The sequence below is a fragment of the Oncorhynchus clarkii genome, chromosome 19 (genome assembly GCF_045791955.1).
Source record: "Oncorhynchus clarkii lewisi isolate Uvic-CL-2024 chromosome 19, UVic_Ocla_1.0, whole genome shotgun sequence".
NCBI classification, from domain to species: domain Eukaryota; kingdom Metazoa; phylum Chordata; class Actinopteri; order Salmoniformes; family Salmonidae; genus Oncorhynchus; species Oncorhynchus clarkii.
In genome coordinates, this window is record NC_092165.1 from 35,894,520 (window position 1) to 35,912,782 (window position 18,263).

Below are 18,263 nucleotides of genomic sequence, written 5' to 3' on the forward strand. Positions count from 1 at the left end.
TCCATGTCAACTGCACTGATATAAGTGTGTCTTCAACAAACTGTCCAAAATGGATTTTATGCATATGTTGCAGATCTGTGAAACTTAGTGCTTGATTCAATCTGTATCGCTGAAGTTCAGCATTATAGCGCAATTTAAATATAAAGCTAATTTTCAATTGAGCCGACATTAGCAGCTTTTACCGTGAATACAGTCTCCGCTAACGCAGGATCATTGCCTTCAAATGTCAATCACGCTACAACGGTGATCTTCAGCCCTACTGATTGAAACAAGCCCATACTCCCCAGCTTGAAGTGTCGCCCGTCTCGCCATTGAAATATGCCTTTTTCTGATGGTAAAGAACTGTGACATTGCATTAACACCAGTTTATAGAGTACAGCAGACCAGTGCAGATCACTGATAACTCAGGGTAAAAACCATGATCTCAGTTGAGCCAGGCTGTAACAATGGAGAGGTGGATTAGACAATTTGAGGGATTTGCGTGCCATTGACTTCAGATGATTAAAACGATGATTATGACATGTCATTCATAATCTTGATTCAGCCCCTCAAACAGTTGCATAAATGTTATAACTTTGTTATCTTCTGTTTGATTAACAATATTGGGATATTGACAAATTTGTTATTTGATATAAATAAAAGTGGGACACAAAAAAAGGTAGTGTAGAACACCGTTGCCCAAAATGCATTGCTCCAATAACTTTCAAAAGATTGTTCCGAAGTTTTCCCCCCCTAAAAATGTTTTCCTATGAAGTTGCACAAATATGTGTTGCACAAAAAGAATGAAGTTGCACTAAAATGTGTGTATTTTCCTACGAATTAAGTTGTACTAAAATGTGTGTATTTTCACACAAAATCTGCTGAAATACTTGTACATATTTGCATGAATTGAGTGTGAGATTGTGTTACACCAGCACATCCTACCAACTGTACCTGCGAGCTGTTGGCTAGAGCGCGCGTGCCAAGACCATAGTAGGCACATTTGCTATTTAACGCAACAGTTTTTGTGACAACAATTTTGTGTGTTTGTTGGCTAAAGCCCACCCCTCAGTAAATTTTAAACTGTCCCTAACACTTTCCATTGCTCTTGGTGTCCTACCGCTCTCATGCAGTTTAACCCCGGGGCTTCATGTGTTTGGTTTCCCAGGGAGCAGAGGGGAAGATCAAGGTTAGCAAGCTAACTTGCCTGAATATTCTGGAATAACTTTTTAGTTTTTTAGAAAGATAAGCTTGAAATGAGAATGTTCTAATTGACTTAACAACCAAACACACATACCTATGTTTAGCTTTCTTAAGGAACCAGAAAATCAACTGGTATTTCTGGTTGTTTATCAAAGTTAGCAGGCAAACTCATTGTTCCTGCTTTGTAGTATACCCATCTGGCTTTTTTGGCTCACTACAAAACTCCCTAAAGCTTACTGTATGCTTCCAAGTCTAAAAAGTTTGCACATAGGCCTATATTGACATTTTGTGACGTTGTTTCTAATATCAGAATCCCATCCATAGTGTTGTCATTCAATGAGAGAGGGTATCTTATATATAAAATTGCACGACTAAGACTTCCTTTGCAAAAATGTAAAAATTACAGATTATTCTATTTTGAGGAAGTGTTCTGGCTATGTTGTTGCTATGGTGTCTTTCTGAAGGATAGAGAGATTTTTTCTTGCTTTTCAATCAAAGGTCTTTTAAGGGAGTATGCCAGCTTTTGCCTATTTGAGTTCTACTAGGAGCAGTAAGAACCTAATCTGCAGGAGCCTTTAGCACACTTGGTCTTGGGGATTTTGGCAACTCAGCTCAATTGATGGAGAACCCTCTCTATTGTGCTAACAGTCAGTACAGTATATCATTACTCATACTGTACATTCTCTGGTTTAAAGTAAACAAGGTAACCTTAAACATGTCTCCCCCCCCCGGGCCAATTGGTGGTATGTACAAAATGTCATGACTGTAGCTCAAACAGGACAGGAGATATACTTGTTCAAAGTTTGGAATTTCAGTTGATTACTACAGCACCCCCATTGGGCCAATCAGTGTCAATTTGTAAATGCCGGATTTCTATGACAAGACACTTCATACACCCACGTTTTGTCAAAATCAGGCCAGCGCGATCTCTGCATGTGTGGCTCCCACCTTGAAGCATGGAGGAGGAGGTGTGATGGTGCTTTGCTAGTGATACTGTCTGTGATTTATTTAGAATGGACCACAGAGTGAAGAAAAAGCAGCCAACATGTGCTCAGCATATGTGGAAACTACTTCAAGATCGTTGGAAAAGCATTCCAGGTGAAGCTGGTTGAGAGAATGTTGATTTTTAACTGATATAAGGGCATGTACGTGATAGGCCTATCTGGCTTGTATGATAATATGGTCATAATGCTTCTTGACAGTGTCATAAAGTGTATTTTCTTAGTCCAAGTCAAATAAAACAGGATGGTCCTATATCTTCATGACTGTCATAAAGACTATTTCCTACAAGTTAAAATATTTATAAAAAAATACATGACTAAACAAAAACAAAGAGGACATTTCTTGGCAGGGAAAATCTAATTTGAATAAATGTGGGTTTTAACACTTATGTAGGTGTCATAACCAGCAATAAAATAGCGCAATGTCACAACCGGTGTAAATATATGCATCATCACAGTATTATAACAGGTTATGACCGTGTCATAACGTGTTAACACTGGGTGTCAAGTAAAGTGTTACCAAAATAATAAAATAAATCTATAAAAAAAATGGTCAGTGAGTTTGACTCGTTGCTTCTACAACGATCCTCAGCAGCACAGTTCATAACAGCATTGAAAATGAACACAAAAATGGGTGACAAATATTTTGGAGTGTTCCTACAGTAGCATTCTGTAAATCTCAGTCAAGTCCACATCACTCCAAATAAACAATGCCTTAGTGTTGCCCTTAGCGAAGCAGGTACACATGAGTAGGTTTCAGTTAACACTGTTTGGCTTTTCAGTCAAAAATAAATCATTGTTAGTATTGATAACGTCCCCTCTTTCCTCCGTGACCCCAACCAGCGCCCCCTCCTACTCCACCCCCTCCTCGCCAGCCACTCTTACCCCCTCCCCAACTACCACCCCCTCCCCAACTACCACCCCCTCCTCGACCACCACCACCACCACGACCGCCAAAACCTCCGTCTTGTCTCTTCTGCCAGGCTGGCATCTCAGGGAGGGGGGCATCTATCTCAGAGGGCCGACCACCGCGATCTGGCACTCTCCCCATCAGGATCTATAGAAGTGAAATACAAATGGTAGGTCAATGACAGGACAATGGCTGGGGACCATGGACCCTCATTTGGTCAGTTACAATGCTTTGTCCTAAAGACAACACTCAGACATTTGTGCACACAATGAACTTCGGGTCTCATTCCACAGTACCTTATTGACGGCACAGGCAGTATTCTCTCTGCTTGAGCCACTGCTGGTCTTCACCACGTTGCATATGTCCTCCCTGGCTGCCAGCAGGTGAGCCATGCCCACAGACGACATCTGGGCCAGGGAGTGTCTCTTAGGCTGGTAGGCCCTGGCCATACAGTCAACTCTCTCCTAACAAAAAAGACAGATGGGTAGTTTGTTGAGCATAGGACATGCACAATGAGATTTGTCATAGAGAGCAGAAAGGGTGTAGCCTGCCAATTAAGGACAGTATCACCAGTAGCACTGTGTCCTGATGAGGAAAGGGCGTCACTTTAGACCAGGGATGTGCAGAAGGCGCCCATTTTGTTGGCCTGAAGATCAAACTTTTGAGGGGCGGGGGAATTGGACACACCTACTCATTCAAGGGTTTTTCTTTATTTTAATATTGTCTACATTGTACAATAATAGTGTAGACATCAAAACTATGAAATAACACATATGGAATCATGTAGTAACCAAAAGTGTTAAACAAATCAAAATAGATTTTAGAATCTTCAAAGTAGCCATTCTTGCCTTGATGACAGCTTTGCACACTCTTAGCAATCTCTCAACCAGCTTCACCTGGAAGGCTTTTGAAAGTTTCTTCAAGTGCAATCGCAAAAACCATCAAGCGCTATGATGAAACTGGTTCTCATGAGGACTATTGGAGGCTATTTTGTAAATGACATCGCCGAAGTCGAGGATCGATAGGATGGTCAGTTTTACGAGGGTATGTTTGGCAGCATGAGTTGCGAAATAGGAAGCCAATTCTAGATTTAACTTCAGATTGGAGATGTTTGATGTGAGTCTGGAAGGAGAGTTTACAGTCTAACCAGACACCTAGGTATTTGTAGTTGTCCACATATTCATGTGTGGTTATGACTTCAGATTTTTTGTGGCCCCCACCCCCATCAAAGTTGACCATGCCTGCTTTAGACTATTGAGATGCACCCAAAGACTCCACCTGCCTTGGCTCTGTCTGACCAGCCGAAAGACTGCACAGTGACGTCCAGACGTTTGATCAGCAGCCTCCGCCGACACTCATACTGTGAGGACAGGACCGTGTTGATCTGCTCCAGCCTTTCCTGTGGATACAGACAAGGCCCAGAGTCAATGGACACACTTGACATCTCCTCATGCCTTAGCAGGAATTCTGACTTTTGCCTGCACATAAATGGGTTAAAGTCTGAATGCAGTCTGCTTACCCACTGTTCACTGTCGAGATTGTTCTTCAGCACAGGCTTTCCAATGTGATCCTTTGGAAGCTCTTGAAGCACTGCGTTTATCTGGAAATACAGATAAACAATGCATTTGTTGAATACAAAGATAACGATAAAATCAAAGGCTATGCATTCGGCACTTTCTCACAGACTTTCTATTGGGTTAATGAAGACCATTTTTATACCAGACCTGAGCCTAGGGAGGAAGTATCGGGTGTGCAAGACTAACTTAGACACACCTTTTGTTCTATCCCGGAGAACAGCTCTACTACTTCCTGCTCTCTTGGCTGTGGGAGCTTCAGTGTTTCACAGATTGCCTGGAGATCGTTTCGGTCTTTGTGTTGTTTGTCCTCAACAAGTCGGCTCTTCACAATCTGTGCAGCTTGTACCTCTGAGCTTAAAAACACTGCAGAATAAAGATATGAGCCACAGGTAAAAATCGCATTCATGTAAAATGGAAACTGTAAAATATATGTCAGAACCATGGCAGATCAGCAACACACCAAAAGGGTATCATAACATGAGGGTACTCAGACCCGTTTTCTGAACAAATGGTCACGTCAGTACTTACATACTAGCTTTAGATGGTCTTTTTTATTCTGCAGCCCTCCCTGTAGAATCCCGGAGACAAGGCCTTGATAGGGGCACTCCAACTCCTTCAGCATACCACTCATCTCAAACCGAAGGCCATCAGTATCACCTAAACACAACGTGAAATGTTGTGGGCATTTAGTAGAAATCCACTTTTTCGAGCTGAAAGACGATGGCCAGAGCTTACCCATGATGTTGCGCAACAATTCAAGTCAATAAGTCTGAGTTGTAGTCAAAGTATGATATATTTGAGCTTGAAGTGACAAATCTGAACTGATCACTTGGTGCAAATCTGTGAATGTGGTGTCTTTTCCTATGATATTACAAATTGTTTTCTGCCTATATTTCGTTTCAGGGCTGGGTTTTATTTAAATGTTACCACCCACTAGCATGGCATTGTTTAATAATCAGAAACAGCTGTAACGTTATTCCTATTTGCGGCTGAGATGAGCCAATAAGCAGTGTTGTGTTGGAGACCACCTAAATCCAGACCGATTCCAGACCAAGACCAGAGCAAATCAAGTCCGAGCCAAGAACGGAGGGGGGAGCCGAGAGCGATTTAAGACCGAGAGGGGTCCAAGACTGATTCAAGACCATGATTGTAATTTTGTCAAATCACCACCATAATAAGAGTTCAAAATGTCCAGTATGTCGGTGTTCATATTTCAGAACATATGGATTGTTTAGACATTCAGAAAGGTACAAAAAATGCATGCTGAGGGAAAATAGAGCCACTAACCCAAATACAGTGGGGATGTTTCTGATGTCCTAGCCAATGGCTGACTTACAGTGCCTTGCGAAAGTATTCGGCCCCCTTGAACTTTGCGACCTTTTGCCACATTTCAGGCTTCAAACATAAAGATATGAAACTGTATTTTTTTGTGAAGAATCAACAACAAGTGGGACACAATCATGAAGTGGAACGACATTTATTGGATATTTCAAACTTTTTTAACAAATCAAAAACTGAAAAATTGGGCGTGCAAAATTATGCAGCCCCTTTACTTTCAGTGCAGCAAACTCTCTCCAGAAGTTCAGTGAGGATCTCTGAATGATCCAATGTTGACCTAAATGACTAATGATGATAAATACAATCCACCTGTGTGTAATCAAGTCTCCGTATAAATGCACCTGCACTGTGATAGTCTCAGAGGTCCGTTAAAAGCGCAGAGAGGATCATGAAGAACAAGGAACACACCAGGCAGGTCCGAGATACTGTTGTGAAGAAGTTTAAAGCCGGATTTGGATACAAAAATATTTCCCAAGCTTTAAACATCCCAAGGAGCACTGCAAGCGATAATATTGAAATGGAAGGAGTATCAGACCACTGCAAATCTACCAAGACCTGGCCGTCCCTCTAGACTTTCAGCTCATACAAGAAGAAGACTGATCAGAGATGCAGCCAAGAGGCCCATGATCACTCTGGATGAACTGCAGAGATCTACAGCTGAGGTGGGAGACTCTGTCCATAGGACAACAATCAGTCGTATATTGCACAAATCTGGCCTTTATGGAAGAGTGACAAGAAGAAAGCCATTTCTTAAAGATATCCATAAAAAGTGTTGTTTAAAGTTTGCCACAAGCCACCTGGGAGACACACCAAACATGTGGAAGAAGGTGCTCTGGTCAGATGAAACCAAAATTGAACTTTTTGGCAACAATGCAAAACGTTATGTTTGGCGTAAAAGCAACACAGCTGAACACACCATCCCCGCTGTCAAACATGGTGGTGGCAGCATCATGGTTTGGGCCTGCTTTTCTTCAGCAGTGACAGGGAAGATGGTTAAAATTGATGGGAAGATGGATGGAGCCAAATACAGGACCATTCTGGAAGAAAACCTGATGGAGTCTGCAAAAGACCTGAGACTGGGACGGAGATTTGTCTTCCAACAAGACAATGATCCAAAACATAAAGCAAAATCTACAATGGAATGGTTCAAAAATAAACATATCCAGGTGTTAGAATGGCCAAGTCAAAGTCCAGACCTGAATCCAATCGAGAATCTGTGGAAAGAACTGAAAACTGCTGTTCACAAATGCTCTCCATCCAACCTCACTGAGCTCGAGCTGTTTTGCAAGGAGGAATGGGAAAACATTTCAGTCTCTCGATGTGCAAAACTGATAGAGACATACCCCAAGCGACTTACAGCTGTAATCGCAGCAAAAGGTGGCGCTACAAAGTATTAACTTAAGGGGGCTGAATAATTTTGCACGCCCAATTTTTCAGTTTTTGATTTGTTAAAAAAGTTTGAAATAGCCAATAAATGTCGTTCCACTTCATGATTGTGTCCCACTTGTTGTTGATTCTTCACAAAAAAATACAGTTTTATATCTTTATGTTTGAAGCCTGAAATGTGGCAAAAGGTCGCAAAGTTCAAGGGGGCCGAATACTTTCGCAAGGCACTGTAGCTAGCTAGAATTGGTCAGATTCCGATGTATTGTATATTCCTAGTTTTTACCAAATGAACTACATAACATCGTAATAATTTATTTGAATGGTAGATCTCTATTGATAAACTGGGTAAATCAAGTTGTAACCTAGGCCTATTATGATTGCATATTTATGATTGCATATTTAATAGGAGTGTGTGCATGCATTGCGTCCATTTGGGAATTATTTTATTGAACGGATCAACAGCATTTACAGTTGAAGTCGGAATTTTACATACACTTAAGTTGGAGTCATTAAAACTGTCTTTTGTCTTTTTAACAAACTATAGTTTTGGCAAGTCGGTTAGGACATCTACTTTGTGCATGACAAGTAATTTTACCAACAATTGTTTAAAGACAGATTATTTCACTGTATCACAATTCCAGTGGGTCAGAAGTTTACATACAGCTTGGAAAATTCCAGAAAATTATGTCATGGCTTTAGAAGCTTCTGTTAGGCTAATTGACATAATTTGAATCAATTGGAGGTTGTTCCTGTGGATGTATTTCAAGGCCTACCTTCAAACTCAGTGCCTCTTTGCTTGACATCATGGGAATATCAAAAAAAATCAGCCAAGACCTCAGAAAAAAAACTGTAGACCTCCACAAGTCTGGTTCATCCTTGGGAGCAATTTCCAAATGCCTGAAGGTACCACGCTCATCTGTACAAGCAATAGTATGCAAGTATAAACAACATGAAACCACGCAGCCGTCATACCGCTCAGGAAGAAGACGCGTTCTGTCTCCTTGAGATGAACGTACTTTGGTGCGAAAAGTGCAAATCAATCCCAGAACAGCAAAGGACCTTGTGAAGATGCTGTAGGAAACAGATACAAATGTTTCTATTTCCACAGTAAAACGAGTCCTATATCGACATAACTTGAAAGGCCGCTCAGCAAGGAAGAAGCCACTGCTCCAAAACCGCCATAAAAAAAAGCCAGACTACGGTTTGCAACTGCACAAAGATCGTACTTTTTGGAGAAATGTCTTCTGGTCTGATGAAACAAAAATAGAGACAGATTAAGTGAATTAATAAAGTTTTGGTGGCAATCAGCTTTGAAATCAGTGTATTTTGCATTATGGTTTGCACAAAGTACCAGGGTAGTGAATTGATGATAGCTTCAGCTGTAAGCCAACAAGAAAGGATAGCTTGGTTATCGTCGCTGCACAGCTATTTTCAGGTATTTTCAGAGAAGGCAAAGTGTGGCTCAAATATAAAACATATTTAGATTTGTTTAACACTTTTTTGGTTACTACATGATTCCATGTGTTATTTCATAGTTTTGAAGTCTACAATATTATTCTACAAAGTAGAAAATAGTCTAAATAAAGAAAAACCCTTGAAATAGTTGCTGTGTACAAACTTTTGACTGTTATTGTACATAGAGAAATTATAATTTTGACCACACAGGATTTTGTAATAATAAAATTGGTATATAAACTCCCCATCACATTTCCCCAAGCCCAACATGTCTCCGTCTAACCCCCCATATATATGTTTTGCTGCAGTGCTGCCTGCCAGCAGTAATCGTGAGAGATTCAATAAACTGTCATTGTTAAGTAACATAGTAGATGCAGTGAACAGTTGGGAGCTGTGAGTTGATGGTTCGGATTACGAGATGCCATGGTCATATTTTCTGATTTTTCTGGTCCAGTTAAAGAGTTGTTCAGATTCACTTAGATCTGTGGACCATACTTTTGGTCAGAATATGAGATTTCCAAAAGTTGTTTATATATTATAGAGATCAGTCCTTTTGGGAGCCCAGATAATTTAGTTAGAAATCCCATCATTAGATGGTTTAGTAGTTGGGTTTCCCAAAAGACTCCGTACACCAGCATAAGCAGACCTAAATTGTAAATATAGAAAAAAGGAGTTGCCAGATAATGTGCGTGTCTTTCAAATCTTGGAGTGTGCAAAGCTGCCATCAAGGAATCTCTAAGTTAAATTATTTAAACACTTTTTTGGTTACTACATGAGTGTTATGTTTTACCCCCGTCAAGACCCAGGGTCTCAAGCTTAATGAGGAGTTTGGAGGGTACTATGGTGTTGAATATTGGGCTGTAGGCAATGAACAGCATTCTTACATAGGTATTCCTCTTGTCCACTGCCCTATCCCATCTGGACAAAAGGAATTCCTATGTAAGAATGCGGTTCATTGACTACATTAGCTAGCTAGATAAGGTTAGCTATATAAGGTTAGCATGCTAGCTACACTGACAGTGCCCTATTTGTTGGTGTTGATCAATTCCACACCCTATTTGTGAAGTAGTCTTCGTCATTCTTTGGAGGTGGAACCTAAACGTGCATTTCCTCTCTTGGACAAGAAACTACATCTAAATAGTGGTGCCAACTTCCTCGGGGGGGGGGGGGTTCCTTTAACATGGCAATGATTGTTTTCAACCTAATCTACTCATGATCGCATAAACCGATTCATGGACCGTCTATATCCGGGTTGCATCCGGTTAGCACGGCTCAACTTCACAAGCACACTAGCGCTCAGTGCGCACAGGGAGCAGCACTGAAGTGCTCATGTCATCCAAAAACATGGGAGACATTGGATGAATATAAAAAATTTATATCTTTGGCTGTGAATGACAGGGGAATAAAAAATAAAATAAAAAATGGATGTTTAGTGCAAAGGTAATGACTAAAGTGTTTAATTTGGAATTTTCAAACCTGACTTCTCTATGTGGTCGTCTATGGAAATTGTCTTTCTGGGTCGAACTTCAGTTAAACTGCAGTACTGAGCAAGACCGTCCGTATGTGCAGTCGAAACCATGCTTCTAGACCGGAAGCCTGGCCCATTGGTTACATTAACTGGGTAGTATGTGATTTAACAAAACAGTGAGAGGTGATGATGTCTGATGGTATTTTGGCTCACCATAACCTGATGTACTGCTCTCTTCCAGGTCACATAACGGTGTCAGACGGGATTTAAACCACATGCAAAGGTTGATATACTCAGGTGATGACAGTCCACCTTCACATGCTTTGACAAGCGTCTCCTCATCCTGCAGAGGTCCGTCATACCTGCGCACCAAAAGACAAATTTAGCTCGAGAACCCAGGGCGGCATACATACGTAATTTACGTCGTAATGCGCTAGTATTAGCATACCGAACATGCATGGATGGGAAAGCAAGCTAGCATCGAATCATGATAGGACTTGGATTTTGCATGGATGCATTTGCGAACTAATGAGCATATACTTTGAATACCACTGTCTAGGACGAATACACTATATTGACAACAGCCATGTACATTTGCTAGCTAGCGGTTAATAACTGATTGAGAAGCGTAATCCATGATGCCATCAGATGGCGGAGTGTGGTTTGCTTACCCGATTTGTTCCAGAACATCTAAAATATCACGTTCCATTGTGGCAGACAATATCAGCAGATTCCTTCAAAGTTATACATGTAACCGATATAAACGTGAGTGTATTGACATTGTGAGACACAAACATACATTTTTAGCTTAATTCATCGGCTAGCTAAAACCATCCCGAGAGTCAGAAGTAACGGAAATTAAATCCGTAGTGGAACATTCATGTTGGTTACTTTTGTTCCGCTCAGTGTGTTCCCTTCATAGAGATAGATAGAGGACTCTACTGCCCAAAAGCCTGCTTTAGCATGGGAAGGGTTTTGAAGTAATCAAGTGGGACCAGTGTGTTATGAATAACATTAGCGTGAGCATGAGCAACAATAGGGGAATCGCTGATTTGCCGTTAAAATAAAAGTCCCCCATTGAAACTGACGCAAACTGATGGAAACATGCCACAGTTGGACAAGATAAGGCTCAACAAGACTGGAATGTTGTTATATAAATTAAAGAAAATACAATTATTAGTTAATCTGACCAAAGAAAATCTGTTTAAATCGCACTGTGGATGTATTTGGCTTCAGAATTGCATTGGAGGCTTACTTGTGGGATATTAGCCTACTGGTCCAACTCTCCTTGTACTTTAAAATGACCCTCCCCCTTGTACTGTAACATAAATTGAACACTCTCCCCCCTCATATAATTAACTCAAAATAATGTTTATGACCAAAAATAGCAATAACTGTAGCAACCCTGTGTTTATAAATGTGGAATTCTTCAGCATGCTTTTGTGGCACAGTTGATGCTACACAGGGATACAGGCCAGAAAGTTGAGGGTTCGCCGGCCTCCACATACGAGCTCACGCTCCCTGCCTCTTTCCTTACACTTCGATCATAGCCAGCTGCAGACATTGATCAGCTAGGGGGAGGGGGGCTTTTATTTGGAAGGCGAACTGCCGATTCCACTATTGTTGCTCATGCTAATGTAGTTCACAACACAACACAATCTGGGTTGAACTTCCTATGGGTTAAAGGGATTCTCTGATACTTTTGTATACTTTTTAGCCAGTAGTTCTGAAAATAGTCTGACGAGCCAAAAGTTGTGCCTGAAAATTGCATACTACATCACATATGTGCAGATATGTGCACCACGTCATTGCTCTCTGTCTCGCTCTGCTGTGTGTGCTTCTTGCTAGCTGTCACTCAAATGACGAGGGGCTGAAGCTCATTGACTAGAACTCGAATTGGGGGCTGGCCCAACTGGGGTAAAATGTTAGCTTTCAGAAAAACAGTCGCTTTCCAACTTGGGATTTCTTGGCTAATTAAATGTAACACAGTAATTTTGATCATAGATTATGCATGTATGAACTATACATTGATACATCCAGCCCAAAGTGGGAGGATTAAAAAATACTTAGTAGTCTAAAGGACTGTGCATTATTTATAATGAGGGATACCTGGAGAAAATCGGATCTCTCTGAAATGAAAATGGATTGCCATTGGCTATTGTTAAAATCATCAATGAATTCAAGAAAAGGACATTAATTGTTTAACACAGCAGCCACATATCCTCAGATATCCTCAGATAGGCCTACATGCACTTGTGGGGGAAAAAACTATAATTTTCTAATTTATTATATTTTATTCCACTATATTGTTGTTACAAAATAGATTTGTGTTGACTGTGATTAGGGCATGGGAATATAAGAGCACCTACTAGGCTAAATTAACAAACTAGGTATGCATAGCTCACCACATGATACTCAAACCAGGATGGCCACACTCGTGTTTCTAAAAGTGAATTCAAAGACACTGTAGAATGACCGTATGGCCTAATAAGGAATTTTCATTTCATTATTATGTCATTCTAAGTATGTAATGTTATACAGCCTAAATGCTAAATGCATAGGCATGTTGTTGAAGTGCTGTTCTTAATAAGTTGTTGAAATACTAAGCGCTCCTGCCAGCCTGTACTGTGTCACAAATGCTTCACAATTGGTTTCTTAAATGGCAGACTATATCCTTGAAATAATAATAATACTTTCCTTCTTAGGTTACCTGGCTTGGTCCTGACTTATTTAGACTTAGTATGTTGTTTAATAGCCTGTTACGACGCTCCCGCACTTTTTTTTCAATATGAGAATAGCCGAGATCTTGGTGAATGGTCAAATTATTTCTGTAAAATTAATTCAGATAAATTCTAAATACATGCTATTTAGGGCTAATTACCAGTAACATTCCATGAAAACGATACAATTACATTCTAAATGAATATGTAGTCTATAGCAGCCTAGAGGTAGGTAGCCTAAATGGTGGTTTCTTCCCTTTATTCTCTCTCTATGGCGGTGGCATGAATGATGAACTAACTGTTGGCGTGTGTGCAGAGGCGCGTCGCTCGGTGGCGTGACTACTTTGAGTGGGCCAAATCCGACATAACAAGAATAGCCACAAACAGAAAACTCTACCAAAGGGTGGCGAAAACGGCTGTCCTCAAAACAGTCTTGTGCGACGCACTTAAATTTTCCCTACTCTCCGAGTGCTTAGCTTACAGAAACGTACCACCTCTATTGTACATGTAGACTATCTGATCTTCTGCATTGACCTTACCATCACACCAACGAGATCTAGGCTCCAAATCCACTCGTTTTTGCCATGATGTTCATAAAACTCCACCGACCACCTTACGGATTGGAACCCAGAACGACACGTGACCGCTGCTGTCCTTTCAGCACCACAATTCGAAGGGCGCTCACGTCACTCAAAATAACCTTTAAGGTGTTGCCTATGTCTAATTAGTCCAACTCATCACTTATTATTATTGTTGTTATTATTATAACAAATAGCAGATTATCACATCACACAATGGTACTCGTTTATTTTTATATTTTTATTTAACCTTTATTTTGACAGTGGGTTATTGCTGTCTTTTTTTTCTCCAGATGAGCCCTGTATAGCACCACATTACACTTTAGTTTGGGAGGATATATTAGCACGAGTGTTGTTAGGCCCAAGATGAAGTCGAGGGTCGGCAAACCGTGCCAATATATCCTCAAAACACCGGCTTTGAGGCCATTATCACTTTTATACAATAGGTTATCAACTTATTCAAATACTGTTTTACATATTTTAATTAAAAACGTTATTTTGATTAATGTATTCGTATTTCATTCTTCCACAATATATAGTCCTGGCACAAATCTAGGGTTGCTTCCCAAGCCAGCTGGTCGGTCGTTCTATTATTATTCGGTTGCCAGAGACTCGATCCAGTCGTTAAGTATTTTTGTTCTGTATCTATTGACGCGACCCATCTGGCACTGTGCTTATTCCTTGCTCACTGGCTAGCCAACTACGGCTAATTTACAGTCACGTCAAACAGTGCAGCCATAATAACAACAAAGTATTTGCGTTTGTATTTGTTTAAGCTGTTTTCTAGTGACATTTATTTGGTTACATCCATAGCATTGAGCTAATGATGCACAAATTCACTTGGCATAGAAAATGTGCTCTTTTGTCAGAACACTGTTGTCCAGAGGAGCTAGCCAACAACACAGCTAACACAATCACGTCACACTGGAGCTGGTAAGACTCCAAACTAGCTGCACTTCGTTTCGTTTGACCTGTTATCTATTGACATTTATTTGTAATTATTCAGAAAAATCATGCTGATTCATGATTTTGACTGGCCGAGAAAAGCTGCCTGGCTGTCTGTCTCATCCAGACTTCCAACCTTTACACATTCATTACTATGGATCAGCTGGAGATCGAATTTCAATAATGAATCAATTTTGCAGATGTCAGAGACAGACAGCAAGGTTTATACAAATCTCCACTATTGAAAACTCATTCCTAGTCTAAAATAAATGGGAGATGTCTAGATGCTTTTTTACAGTGGAAATCAAGTTTATAAATTGTCTGGCTGGGTTGAAGAGACAGTGGATTGCGCTGTGAGATGGAACAGAGTCAATAGGCATTTCAATGTCATAGTGTTCGCCGGTGGTAAATTGTGGAATAGACATCGACTGGAATGCCGTTTTAACGAATCGGTGTCCAGGATTAGACCCACCCGTTTGATAAATTGAAATACAATAAACACATTAAACTACACAATAAAATACACATTATTATACACGACAATACTCGAAAAGCAAAGCACAATCATGAAAAACAGACACATTACTCAGTAAAAAGTTTCCCTAACAACCATCTAAAATGTCCTAGAGGCACCAATTCCTCCAATTTTAAAGTAGATCATTCCACAGGTTAAGTGCAAGGAAATTAAAGGCTGAAATAAAAGCTGACAGTAGACTATAGTTCTGTCTGTCAAACAGATAGGCCTATCACTTATTTCTTGAATACGAAGAAATAGGCTCCAACACAAATCACTCTTGTTGTTAGTAGCCTAAAGTCAAATTAAAATGACGTCTGTTTAAATTAATTTGGCCTTCTGGAATTAGCCTACTTTCAGCACCCATGCGCTGCCCATCTCCATGGTTGCTGTGTCATAGTAATGCAAATTATGTAGATTACTTGAGTATGGCTTATTGTGAGGTCAATAATTCTGACAAATAGCTTCATTATGGGCAACGAAACATATTGTATAGCAGTAGGAAGCTTAGGACCCCAGGAAGAACTAATGGGTATCTGGAATAAAATACCATCTTCATGCTCTCCTTCTTAAACTGAACAAGACATCAGTAGGCCCAGTCCACGCACACAGATGTAGCATTTTTGAACAAATCGACTTGCCTCGTGAAGTGCCACCGTATACAGCACAGTCATTGGTTAGGCAGTACAAAAGGGTATATTTACATCAGCAAGAACAGGGCAGGCCGGGGCTCATGATTGGGAACTCATATCCATTGCGGTGTGTAATGTAGTTTTGCCTGGTTTAAATACACCATCCCACCAGCGCAAAAACTCTGGAAGTACATTTTCTTAGAAATATAACTTTGCCCCGTGCTTCTCTGAGCATGCTCTTCATATAGCCTAGGTCTATAGCCTACAGGATCATTTGATTGAGACCACACTAGGCACATTATACTTTGAGCCCAGCAGAGAATCAGGGACGAGGGGTATCATCGGGAAAAGATGAAATACTATAATAAGCAACTCATTCTTAAACCCTGATGAACATGACACTTAATCGATTACAAATGACCTGACCCTCCCCTGGACTAAATTTAAATAAAAAATTACTACTCTCCCCATGCCTGAAATTGAGAAAGCATGACCCTCTCCGGGTTACAATGGTGTACATTTCTCTCCCTAAGGAAGAATCACATGATTCCATCCGGGTTATCAAGAAGGATTAGCAGATTAATTATACTGGTGAGTAAACATTCCAGAACTGCAGGTGGCGGTAAATCACCAACCTTGGCTTTGTACCTGTTCAAACAACACTACCATTTTTAATTTTGCCCATTATTTTAGATTTAGTTTTCGTCCTAGTTTTAAAATATAATTTAGTCTTAGTCACATTTAAGTAATTTCATCCTTAGTTAATTATCAGTCCACTAATACTCTGGACAGTTTTTGTCTAGTTTTAATCCCAGATATTTTAGTGACATAATAGTCAGTGCATTTAAAATAATAATAATAATAATAATAATATTTAGGCTACCTGTAACTTCCATCATGTGCACATTCAGATAGCTCTGTCCAACTAGGCCTACTGTCCTCTCGTATACATTAGCTGGCAACATTGATATTGTGGCAGATTGTAACCAATGCCAGCCATAATTAACCATACACGTTATAAAGCCTTGGCCACAGGTTGAACAATTTACAGCTCTGATTTTCTCTCGATCATAACCATCAATGGGGGTAAATAAGTGGTTTCTTTGAAAGGGGAGAATTTGAGCTTCCCAAATAATGCCAGATGTATTACTTTACTCATAATGTGCAACAAATAGCATAAGCTTTTCACATAAGAAAAAAGCAACTGCAACTCGCATATGCGGACTGCAGTGCGAGAGCAGCAACACAGCGCATATGGGAAAATAGAGCTTCTGATGTGATCAAAGCAAAAATAGCCTATACATGAAAGTAAGAGAGAGAGTATTATTATTATTTCTAGTTGAGGTTATTTAGGCTTACAAGTGAAGCGGTCTGGTTTAGCATCAGTTCAGATTGTCGAGTGACTGAAGTGACCGCCTGGGAGAGCCAGGCAGATCAATCCACAGAGATAGATAGAGGACTCATCTTTTTGTCTGTGCCATTATAGCATCAGTGACAGCATGGGCAGTGCCCTTGAGGCTACAACCCATAGGAATCCCCACCCAGTTGACTACTTTAAAAAGGTGGAAGGATGGTGGAAGCCCTCAATGGTGCTGCCCATGTTAAAACCACATTTTGGCCAGTAGAGGCCTTTATCATTCACTATAGTTCAATCAGACCTTGCAACTGAACTATGTCAATTCTTCCAATGAGAGGATTGCATGCAATATTCTGCATGCATTCATTCGTATGATTGGAAAAAAACAGACGAAAAGAAGCTTCTTGTCAACTTAAATGTCCATTAGTCTCGTGAAATTCTCGGCTCACATTTTCATAGACTAAAATGAAAAGTCAATTGTAATGGTTAATATTTTCCAGGGCTTATTTTCCCATTATCGTCACAGTCAGGAAAAATAGGTTGTTGACGAGTATTTTGTCACAGTTAGAGGAAATTTAGTAGTAGAACATTTTAGAAAATTGTCTACTTTAAAATGGAGACGGCCTCAATGGCGTTGCTCATGTCCTCACAGACGCCATAATGGAAAATCTATAATGATGCGATGTCTAAGTATGGTTCCCGCTAATAACCTCCCGGCACAGGAGGTTGGTGGCACCTTAACTGGGAGGACGGGCTAGTGGTAACGGCTGGAGCGGAATGGTATCAAATCCATCAAACACATGGTTTCCACGCGTTTGATGCCATTCCATTTGCACTGTTCCGGCCATTATTATGAGCCGTCTTCCCCTCAGGAGCCTCCCAGATTTTATCTTCATATCTTCCGTGGACTGAAAAGCATAATAAAATCAAAAAAATACTATTTGCAAAGAGTTACATGACATTCTGAAATGTTATTCTGACCATTCAAGTATGTGAATAAAACGTGTAATTTGTGTACAGCCATGACCTATGGATAATGTTATTAATCTTCTATATAGTCTAACCATAATTATATGTCAAGTGATTCAACAGAATACTATTATAGTATATGTGACATTCACATGGGGAAAACATTCTGGGATGAATTTCCCTTGGTCCCGGAGAAGCTCAAATGGAAGGTGCTGTCATAAACTCATCCTG

General features: G+C 40.3%; 1 protein-coding gene across 1 annotated transcript; it reads right to left on the reverse strand.

Moving 5' to 3' along the window:
• Window positions 1–2,306: 2,306 nt before the first annotated feature.
• LOC139374231 (family with sequence similarity 98 member B) lies at window positions 2,307–11,206 on the reverse strand. The gene is made up of 8 exons (XM_071115256.1): window positions 10,989–11,206; window positions 10,531–10,679; window positions 5,199–5,327; window positions 4,867–5,033; window positions 4,613–4,693; window positions 4,376–4,492; window positions 3,390–3,557; window positions 2,307–3,240 (listed from the first exon to the last, which is right to left on the reverse strand). Exons 1-8 carry the CDS (start codon window positions 11,024–11,026, stop codon window positions 2,983–2,985), a joined length of 1,107 nt encoding a protein of 368 aa, XP_070971357.1. The 5' UTR covers window positions 11,027–11,206; the 3' UTR covers window positions 2,307–2,982.
• Window positions 11,207–18,263: the final 7,057 nt, after the last annotated feature.